Source organism: Atheta coriaria, unplaced genomic scaffold, assembly GCF_025399875.1.
Source record: "Atheta coriaria isolate IRGN ID8LTWV9N9 unplaced genomic scaffold, Caltech_Dcor_3.1 hic_scaffold_9_pilon, whole genome shotgun sequence".
Classification (NCBI taxonomy): domain Eukaryota; kingdom Metazoa; phylum Arthropoda; class Insecta; order Coleoptera; family Staphylinidae; genus Dalotia; species Dalotia coriaria.
In genome coordinates, this window is record NW_027045451.1 from 14,041,714 (window position 1) to 14,052,768 (window position 11,055).

The 11,055-nt window shown below is 39.0% G+C and overlaps 1 protein-coding gene across 1 annotated transcript; it reads right to left on the bottom strand.

Annotated features, from left to right (window-relative positions):
- Positions 1-1,784: 1,784 nt before the first annotated feature.
- Positions 1,785-10,966, bottom strand: Np (serine protease notopleural). The gene is made up of 7 exons (XM_065311409.1): positions 10,647-10,966; positions 8,503-8,611; positions 5,012-6,253; positions 4,544-4,951; positions 3,879-4,056; positions 3,435-3,703; positions 1,785-2,544 (listed from the first exon to the last, which is right to left on the bottom strand). Exons 2-7 carry the CDS (start codon positions 8,609-8,611, stop codon positions 2,228-2,230), a joined length of 2,523 nt encoding a protein of 840 aa, XP_065167481.1. The 5' UTR covers positions 10,647-10,966; the 3' UTR covers positions 1,785-2,227.
- Between the last annotated feature and the right edge of the window lie 89 nt (positions 10,967-11,055).

Consider the following 11,055-nt stretch of genomic DNA (forward strand, 5'->3'; position numbering starts at 1 on the left):
CGGTGAAACATCAATCAACCATTGAATATCGCCAATTGAACAGCAGTTTCGTTTTATGCAGGCGCGTATTTATTTCTTTATTGACACCATTTTAAATTTTATGTTTTAACCATCTAACCTCAAAAGGAAATAAATGCTAATTAATTTAAAGTCCTGGCCTAATTACAAATTTTACTTGGCTAATCGTCTAGTGAAGATTCAATTAAATTTCAAACTGGAAGCGTCAAAACAGTGTAAGTGTGTATTGTGCGGAAATTGGGAGAAACTTCAGTGCGAGAGTCAGTGTGTGTCCTCGATTGATTTTCGAAATTTCAACCGATTTCAATCATGTAGAGTTGAAACACTAATTAATATCTGAGCTAATATGCAGTAAATTTCTAAATCGTTTTCAATTCATTATACCAGCGCGTAAAAATCTCATCCGCTGGCGTTGTAAACGTTAGATAAACATAAATTAATCAGAAAAAGTAATGCTCATCATAAACTAAACGGCCGCTACACCAGTCGAGTGCGTGCGTTATTCAATTCGAGCTGGTAAAGCGAAAGATGACCCAATTTTATTTACAGTCAGTCCTCCCAAAGCGCGTAATTTATTAATTTATTTATTATACTACAGTAATAATATGTGCTTTACTTCCGACGCTCTAAAACAAGATGCATTTCTTTCTTTGGTTTCTTGCTCATTGCTCGATAATAACGACCGACTTGACTCAAGGAAAGAAAAAAGTACAAGAATTGAGACAATCAGGTTATGAACTAATAACGCGCGGCTCTTATTAAGTAAATCTTTTCTTTCTTTTTCACTGTGGTGTCTAGATGAGTATATAATTAGAATTAAAGAAATGATGATGGCGCGAGCGTGCGCACTGGGGAAAAAAGTAGTAGCTAACAATAAAAAGCAGCGCGCGTCTTAATTGAATGAGAGAATTCTAGTTAATGCGCATTGTTGTCTCACTTTTCTTCATTTGCACACTTGCGCACCTCGAAGGAAGTTTATTTGTGCGGTTAAAAAATGACATTATCAGTGGAGTTTCTAATTTATCGATACGTACAATGGTTTATTAGCAGAACAGAAAATACTTTCAACACTGGCACAGATTTTTATTTTTAATTTTAATCAATTATATTTATAACAATTAGTTGTTTATGGTCAGCATTGTGTGCAAAATTAGTCACCAATTTTTATCAAATGAAGGAAACGCGTATTTCCTGCGTAAATCTATTCTAATAAAACATGTTTCAACAATACCACAAATTTTATTTTATTCGGCAAACCAATGTCAGTCAAGAAAAAGAGTGTATTTTCGTGCGCTGCGTGCCGCAGTGAAAAATCGCGTAAATTATGGGCAAGACATTCATTCACACTAAAGTTTTTGATGTATCTCGCCCTTTGTTTCATCACCTGGCTGCTGATGAGCATCGCAATCTTCAAGTACACCGCTAAGATAACTGGAGAAAAACATCGCGATGCCCAAGGTAATAATAACAGTGAAAAGGCAAAGTTGATCTGGATTGTGTGGACGGCCATTTTCGGAGTCGTTACGACTGCGTCATTCATTTTCGTGGGATGGAGATGTGCTCAGCAAAGGGCAAATGTTCAAACTAGACGTGTGCGGTGCTCAATCAAGCGGCGAGTGCACGATTTCGACGAAATGTTGGCGGATAGCAGATTTGACAGTTCCGTTGAGGAAGTTCTGGAATTGGATGAAGAGCAACATTTCGGTGGAGAGACCAATGATACTAAAATATCAATGTAGACCGTATCAATAAAATTGATAAATAAATTGATAATACTTTTCTTTATTCTCTATCGATATAACACTCTAATGACAAATCGTACAAAAGTATAGTATTAAATATTGGTATAAACACACACCAAATTATGTACAAATTCATTTTCATTGTTATCAACTATTACAACCACATAACAATTCCATATTAATATCGTTCGAGGATAATATTTAATATTAAACCGTTTTGACATATGAATATTATCCGCGAACAATAATAGTAACGTTAATAGCTAAAGTTTTATAAGCAAATTTTCATTTTCGTTCGGCTACAAATCCTCTAAATGAAATATCAATAAATAATAATTACAAATTACAATATACATACACACATCAAGAAATTCGAGAATCACATGTGCGCGACCAGTGTGCGTGTGCGTGCGCCGCCGCCGCGCAAGTAGTTTTTATCTAAGTATCAGTACAGTACGTATCGCGTGTTAGAATTGTAGAATCTGATTGATCCAATCTCTAAATTCGCTAATCCGCGTGTAAACGCCCGGCTGGTTCGGCTCGGCACAGCCGATGCCCCACGATATAACGCCGGCAAGTATGAAACGTTTGTCTGGGCGTTGGATGACCATCGGGCCGCCCGAATCGCCTTCGCACGAGTCGAAGCCGCCGCGACGCCAGCCGGCGCAGATGAATATGTTTGGAATGTGCTCGATGTAACCGGCGGATCGATACATTGATTCGCACACGGTGTTGTTTATCACCGGCACGGACACTTCTTGTAGTACGCTTGGCAGTGGACCGTCTAAAACAGAAATAATTGATATTGCTTTTAATATACTGATCATTAAACATCAGATAAAGTTAATGATATTAATTATTTTAAATTATGTTGCGGGTAGACATTAATTATTTCTTTAAAATATTATTTAACAGTGTAATTATGGTTTGCGTGCGCAGTTTTTTATGTATGCATGTTGCCGTATTTTCGTTGATGTAAACAACGTTAGATGTAACACTTAAATTAATACTCCCTCATCAATAAATGTCAAATTATTACTTCTTATGAATTAATTTTGATAAAGATTAAAATTTATGTATTTCACTTGGTAATGAGACACTTTATTGAGGAATATCGAAATGTCATGTGCACTCATCTTTAAAATTCAGTGGATTGCAATAAACTAAAATTATATGTCCTGAAATTGAAGGCCAAAGTTCGAGGTATGACGTCAAGGATTTTGAAAATTATAAAATAGATCATGTGTAAGATCATCGGTAAATATAAGCATTATATTTGCTCATAGCAATAAAATATAAAGAGAATAGTGAAATACGGAGGATTTACAAATGTACATGATTTCTGTACATGATGATAAAATATGTGTCAAGTTATAAAACATTATATAGAATACTGTTATCTTTTACTTTTTTGATTCTTGAATTTTGCGATAAATTGATAGCTATGCGGCATATGAAATATAATAAAAATCTGTCTAGCTGTTCTCTAATTTTAAATACTCTTACACCACAACTTTGTTTTATATACGAAATAATTGTGATACAAATGACAACACATAATTTTGGAGGTGTCCTTATCTGAATTACCTAAGTACGTTCTAAGAAGAGATTTTGTGAGATTTATTTGTTACAAGATAAAACTTTTGAGTTTCGTGTTGATAATGTATAACTCACCTTCGTAAAGCCGCCCCCAGCCGGTAACGTGAGCGTTGCGGCCGACAAAGTTTTCGTCGGTTTGTGGCACGCATACCGGTATTATGTTTGGCTGGAACGTTACCGGTTCGTAGAAGCGCAGCAGAGCAAGGTCGTACTCAAACGTGCGCGGGTCGAATTGGGGATGCGAGGCGACGATTTGCACGCGTCGCTCCTGATGCAGGTACGGCTCAGCTTCCGTTGAGAGGTCATGTTCGCCCAGACGCAGGAGTAAATCACTTGGGGGTACACTGCAAACGTAAAAAATAGTATTATACATAGTTGAAAGGTCAGATGTTAAATTTTATTTTTCTGCCCGTGTCCTTGTTTTTAGGAGTATTTTGGAAATATCTGAAGGTGAGGTTATAATTATTTATATTATAAGTGAAAGGTTGCATCAAGGATATAAATTGGGCGTTTACTTACTTATCAACACAATGCGCGGCAGTGATTGCCCAATTCTCATTCAAAAGGGCAGCGCCACATTTGTGCAGGTAGGTGGAGGTACGCCATTGCCGTAAGGAAATCTGCCAGGGCCATTTTCCAAACGCCGATTTTTCACCGCCGACGATACGACCTTCGGGCACCATCCGACGTCCACAGACTGCGCTCAACAAAAGGGCACCACTTAATATCATCATAATTTCAACACTCCATACGATGGCACACTTTTTTATACACTACACTCGCTCAGCGAACATACAAAAAATAAAAGCAGCAAAAAGAATAAAACCCGGCGTACTGCAGACGGAAATGCTCGTGCGCTCGTGGTGTGGTCATGCTCGTCTCCTTCCCATTGAGCGCGGATCACACCTGACGGGTCGACATTAAACACACTTAGACGCTAATAATGCAAGTACTGGCCGCCGCTTCTGATTGTCGAGGTTGTTTCGCTCGTAACGCCGAGCGAAGAACGCCCGGCGCGCCACACTCGCCACAAACAACCGCGTTGTGTTGTACACTTACCTTGAAGTCTCAGGTTCATGAACTGAAACGATTTACAAAGGCTCGTGCGCGCGGACATCACATTCACACACAATCACACATACCTCCAGCCACACATACAGTAAGAAACAAATTATAATAATTACCATCTGTGAAGTCGCTCATGTTGAGACCGGAAGTCGCCACCGGTGTCGATGTACCACCAATAGCAATAGCAGCGGCACTCACATCTTCCGTACTAGATGAGATCGATATATCTTCGGTGGATGAAGAGGTGTACTCTGTAGATGCGGACGAGGAAGATACGTAACTTGTTGAACTCTCTGTGGAACTCGTTAGTAGCTGTGTACTGCTGACCAGCGTACTTGATGGTATCGGTTGATTCGCTTCCGTACTACTACTGGACGCACTGTTTACGTTAGCTTCAGAGCTGGTTTCGTCAGATTTTTCAGTATTGCTAAGCAGTGTAGTGACATCAGTATCCTGTGTGGTGGTCAAGCTAGGTAGTAGCACCCAACCATCTGTGACAGGTACCCAATCATCAGGATTCGTTACTAAAAAACGTAAATGTATGACAATTAACTAGCAAGAAACTCATAATTTCTCCTTCTTACCATCTTCTACATTTGTAGAAACCGATGGTCCACTGCTTATTGTAGTGGAACTCGCAGTAGTAGATTCAGTGTAGGTAGCATTGAAAGTGTTGTTTTTCTGAATTTCACTCCAGGTTACCAAACTAGGCCCTGGCGTAGTACTACTCTCAGAAATAACTGGTGGTTTTGGTTGTGGGGTATGTGGTGATTCAATTTCATTAGTTGCTGGATTACCATTAACATCAGGTGGTTTTTGCGCGTCGTTAATTGTAGCGTTTACTGCGACAAGTACCTCATTGGATAGCGTGCTGGTAGCTGTTGTAGTTGAAGCAATGGTCGTCAGTTTTGTAGTTGTTTTAATCGTTGCAGTCGAGGGTTTTGTAGTAGTTACACTGACCGGAAGTCTGGTGGTTGAAGTAATGGATGGTTTTCGTGTTGCGCTGGTACCTTTAGTCACCAGTGAAGGTTTTTTTGTCAATTTTGTAGATCTCGTTGTTGTTGAAGATCGTACAGTGGTACGTTGAGTATTGGGTGACGGAGTGGGGCTAGAGCCAGAACTAGATTGCACTGTAGAAGTGGCGTTGTAGATGGGTTTAGTTATTTTAACTGGTTTAGTTGGTTTGGGTCTTAGACGAGGTGTAGTTGTCTGTGGCCGTGTTGCATTCAATTGTGTCGTAGTATTTCGATTGATGTAAGTGGGACTTGGTTTGGGTGTAGTTTGAGGTCGTGGTTTAGTAACTTTGGTTGTGGGTTTTGTCGTTTGCACAGGCACAGCACTTGTAGGTTTGATGGTAGCGGTCGGCTTCGTTTTTGCTGGTTTAGGTCGTATCGTAGTAGTAACAGGGACATCATCTACAGACTGAAAAGTTGTGATTTTATAAGATTCTAAATCATCTCCCACAACTGTTGTCTGTACTGCCGCTTTAATAGTAGTAGTAGTTGTTGTTGTAGTCGTGAGTGCTCCTTGATCAAGTTTCATCTGTGTAGCATTTGTGGTGCTGCCGACAATACTAGTAGTAGGTGCATTTGTTGTGATTCGATGTGGTGGTTCTCTTGATGGAATAAGTGCAGCATCAATAGTATTCTCAGTAATATCTTGTAGCGGTTCTATGTGACAACAGGAACCAAAGTAGAAGCGATCGATGCATGTGCCCAAATGGGTACCATTTGCTTTAAGACAGTCGATGGCAAACATACAGACACCGCTTTGATTACTCTTCCGGGATATGCATGGCAGATTTCTTATGTTCCTACCAGTGCTACCTGAAATTGTAAAAGAAGTAAAGTACGTGTTTAATGCCACCGGCGCAAAGCGACAAATCATGTCGAATGTAAATGTAGGAAGTTGAAAATGAACGCGTTGTCAATACAGCTACGAACATGAAATTTAAATCAATTTGCAGAACATCAGCCATCCTACGCGCAATGCAAAGCGCTAACGGTTTAGCTTACTGACCTATAATAACGCATTGCGCGTACGTGCGCAACGACTGCGGTCGCGATTTGCATTGGATGTAATTGCAATTACGCGCATTAAATAACCGTCATTTCCCTTTGACGCCCCTGGGGACGAAAAAAGGCAACTAAAATAGAAACTAGCTGTTAGCCTCCTGCTACCATCACTACTACTAATGTATGAGTGGTGTGTGATGTTCTTGTGCGCTTTGAGCTTGAGCTTGATGGGATTCAGCTTCCACTGGGCCAAGGTAACGGGACGCCGTGACGTCACCCATGTGTGGTTGTGTAACTTGTTCGGTGCTTCGGTGCGCGGCTCGCGTCCGTCGTCCGCAGATCAAAGCGCAGCTCAGCTGAGGCGCGATCGTTTTACGTTTGCGTTGTTGTAGTTGTAGTCTTCTCCCAAGGAATGCGTACACCGTTACATAACATTCGTGTACGTGCGCTCGTTAGATCACGAATCCACAGATCCGAATCATTTGAGTCCATCTTATCTAACGCCGCGACCGCTCCTTGGTCCGCGTACTTCGAAATGGACCAAACACAACATTCAGTTCTAACTTTTATTGCGAACTTAAACTTGAACCAGAAATACGCGGAAAACTATATGCGGACAAGAACCTGTTAAGTTTTATTTTGCATTTTATGTAGGTCAGTAAAGACGCAGAATATGCAAAAAGGTGTAAACAATAGTATACGAGCAGTATACGACCGAGGATGTGGAACAAGTTTAAAACTGGACGTCGACGCTGAGTCCGAATTTGTCGTCACGTTGAATATTTTGTCGCACGAGTGGGCGATTTTACCGCTTCAATCTGATATTTTTTGTTTTTCTGTGTCATTGTAATGGCAACACTATTTTTACTCGCAAAAATTAATTGCTTGTCAATATTTACTCAACATTTAGTGATAATTAGTAATTATGCTCGGATCAAAGCCGGAAGATTGCATTTTATGGAAGCCGCCATTGTGTAGTTTAATTAATAGCAGTCGAGTCGTCTTAAAATTAATTATACATGCGATGAAGCGTGCCGCTCAAAATGAAACGTTTGCGATGAACGCTGAAAGTTAATTAACTCATCAAATTATTAACGCCACGATTGTCGATAACACAAACACAATCGGTTATAATTTATAACAACACTACAAGAATTAATAAATTTAGATATTATAATCAATTGCAAGCTTAAAATTTCAATGGATTGTGGGTTACGGTGACATTGCTAATACTAATACAAATTTTCGATAAAGGTAAAGCAATAACAGCGGAAGATGAGAGGAAGAAGAATGTATGTGAGGTGCGACGCGTTGGAACGGTATCGAGGCCGTCTGGGCCGAGCGTGGGAGGAATTTATAAGTGGGTAATGTAAAGTGTGAGCAACGCGTTTTGTGTCTCTGGGTCGAATCCGGAATGCCTGGATACCACCTATGTTGGATGATTTAGGCTTCGGGCTTTGCCTTCGGCTTTCCGAAATTTGTACTTTATGAATCACGTTCACCGATCGGAATATGATGCAGGCGCCTGGCAATAGTTTAACCGCCGTTACGTATACTCGTATTTGGTGGGTTAGAGCAGATTAAATATTTGGAATATATGCGTGCGAAATTACAAATTATGTTGGTGTCGTGTTTCACACTTTATATTAGCGATAATTCTTGCACGGACCAATGTTGATTAACAATGATTCATTATAAAATATGTAAAATTTGTTGATAGAAAGTTGACTTTCATCATTTCATTGGTAATATATTTCGGAAAACATAATGTTGAGTCATTTTTACGGTTAGTGTTATATGCCTACTTTCGTTTTGTTCGATTTTATAATTTTGAAAATAACAAAGCTATTATTGGTAAAATAACAAGTCAATATATCTTGAACCATATAATTAATTTCAGAAATTAATAAAAATATATTGAAGGTGGACTTTAAGTTTAGGCTTCAAACGCAGTTATTAAGTCGCCGTTTTAATTTTAACTGTAAACAACCGAATATGAACAAAAAATGCATCGAATAACCTCGAATATATTATGTTTGTCTGACTGAATATGGACGTACCTATTGTTGCTGTTATATAAGCCGGTTGCATATTATAAACAGGCGACGAAACGCGCATCTCCACCAAGAAACTTAAAATTGCTAATAGGTGAGCAGTCCTTGGCAACATCTGAAACAAATTGCAAAATATTATTAAAGACAGAAACTTTTGAGAAGGTTAAGTTCATCAACATATCATCATCATTTTTCACTCCATCCATTGCAAGTTAACGCTAATGGTATGGTAAAGTGTAACAATTTCATTATAAATTATCATCACGGATCACAGCAACGAAACAAAAACAAAACAATGCCAGTACTAATGGCGTAGCACACATTATATGACACACATATCAACAAAGAAGCATTAATTACATTATACTTCTCACTATGGTGTAGTGTGGCGTGAGGAAATCATTACAATAATGATGCGCATTATGTCATTGAATTTATTCTTCGGACGTCAATCGTCAAATAAGCACCACAAGAAATTTATTCCTAGCCCGACCTACAATGTAAGATATAGATTTAACTTCATGACTGACTGACGGACAAGAATTCATTAATTAATACGATTTACTGGAATCGCACGCGCGTCGTGCCACAGATAGGTGAATTCAATGAACGGCAAACTAATTAATAAGCAATTAATACCTCGACAGTCTTTGAACCAACGTCTGCCTAACTATCTTATAAGGTTTATCGATGGGAGAAATCATCGGCGACTATTGCGACTGAGCGGTAATTCTTTAACGGGTTTAATAACCTGCGCGCAGCGCCGGACAAACCGCGATGCGTGATACGATTTCGATGTGAATCTTTACTAATTTACATTTTGGGAAAAATGTTTCCGGTATCATATGCAAACTTGACTCAAAAAAATTTACACAAATAAGACGCATTTGTCATAATAATAGTTAATAGGAATATTACTGTAAATAAGCTGTTGAAGTTGAAGCTTCAAGTTCATAGCAAAGCGAAAACATGAAAACAAACTTAATAGTCGAGTGTTTCTTTTGACTGGAGTCTTGGGTGAATAGCGAGCGCGTGAGTCTTTTTTCCGCGTCGACAGTTCATCAAGTAAGCTAAGTCGTTTGCGTACTTAACAAGTTAAACTTTTATAATATAACGCGCGCGCCGCCACGAGTCTTAATTGTTTTTTGTTTGTTTAATTCATCGCCACAATAATGATAATTTGTTGGACGAAATTTAGTATCGCACATGCAGAGCAACAAAGAATAAATAAAAATAAATTCTTACTTTACTTTCCACGTTTAACAAGATGATTTATATTTCAAAGAATGTCAGAGTTTGTATATTCAAATTTGTACTCACAGGACACTGACCTAGAAAACCCGGTAAAGCTCAACAACACTACACACATTAGCATTAAATTGTGAGTACCCGCAAGTGTACTACTTGATTGATGCGAGCAACAGAATAATATCTATTGAATGCTTTTCGATTTTCACTTTTTCAAACACTGCGGGCTCCTCGCACCGCTTTCGACCGTTAATTGTCTTGGAAATATTTTTTTGTACAAGAAAATTCAATATTCAGTTAGTTGCTGGGCTGAAAGCTCTGGGATTAGATTTAAGCTTGTATATACTCGTATAAAGTTTATCAAGCGGAAAATCCTATTGATTTTCAAAATTGCAAAGCTTATTCAATAGAATCGTCTTATTTACCGTAGAGAAATTGGATGAGTTGATATTGAATCTGATAACCAGGTTTAGATGCTAGAGGGTGACCATACGTAACGGGTTATGCACTAGCTTAATGGCGAATGTGCTTTAATTATGTATTATTCAATAACCCTGTCTTAGAAACGTACGCAACGAGATAAATTTCCAATTGGACGATGACGGTCGCGGGATGTTCAATTTACCGTTGGTTGCGTTCGATTTTACGTAATCGAATCTTGAGTGCGCGCGTACTTGAACAAGAAACATATAACGAATTGCTTCGAGCGGGTTTAATTTCGATAACAAAAAGTAAAACAGGATAACAAGCAAAAAATATGATAGCGTTTCTTATTCCAAGAATTTAATTTTACTGTAATCTTGTTCTGTCACGGCGGAAGTCATAAATCTTTCCGGTATCAATCGGAATTTTAAGTTAAGTAAAGTAAATAATAATAATAATAAAATTGAAACAATACGTACCTTTAGGTATAAAATAAATAAAATTCCGGACTAGATAAAACACACGTACGAATTGTTTGACCAAAGTTTAAAAATTAAAATAATCAACAAAAAATAAATAAAACCTAAGCAGCGGGCGCACGCGTGTTGTGGTCTAAGTCATAATTGACGGATGTGCACTGCGCGAAACTTTGAAAAGTTTTTCCCGGTTTTAACACCACTGCGCCTCCGGCTATTTCGGCGCTTGCGGCGAAAATTAAACGCGTGCGGTGTATACGATGTGGTACTACTAGCAGTGGCTCAAGATGGTGCTCATCGTCGTCACCAGCTCGCCGTTTCGTTTGAACTGAGCGGTGAGCGCGAGCACACGTCGGTCCGGCCCGGCTGGCCAAGAGAAGATTGCCCAGTCGGCGGGCGACGCTACCACCAG

Bases quoted from the DNA above. Each gene is read 5' to 3' on its own strand.
- Np (XM_065311409.1), bottom strand. From the start codon at position 8,611: ATGTTGCCAAGGACTGCTCACCTATTAGCAATTTTAAGTTTCTTGGTG. The intron at 3,704-3,878 runs GTAAGTAAACGC...TTACGTTTGCAG, and splicing joins GCCGCGCATTGTGTTGATAA to TGTACCCCCAAGTGATTTAC. The intron at 2,545-3,434 runs GTGAGTTATACA...TTTCTGTTTTAG, and splicing joins CTGGGGGCGGCTTTACGAAG to ACGGTCCACTGCCAAGCGTA.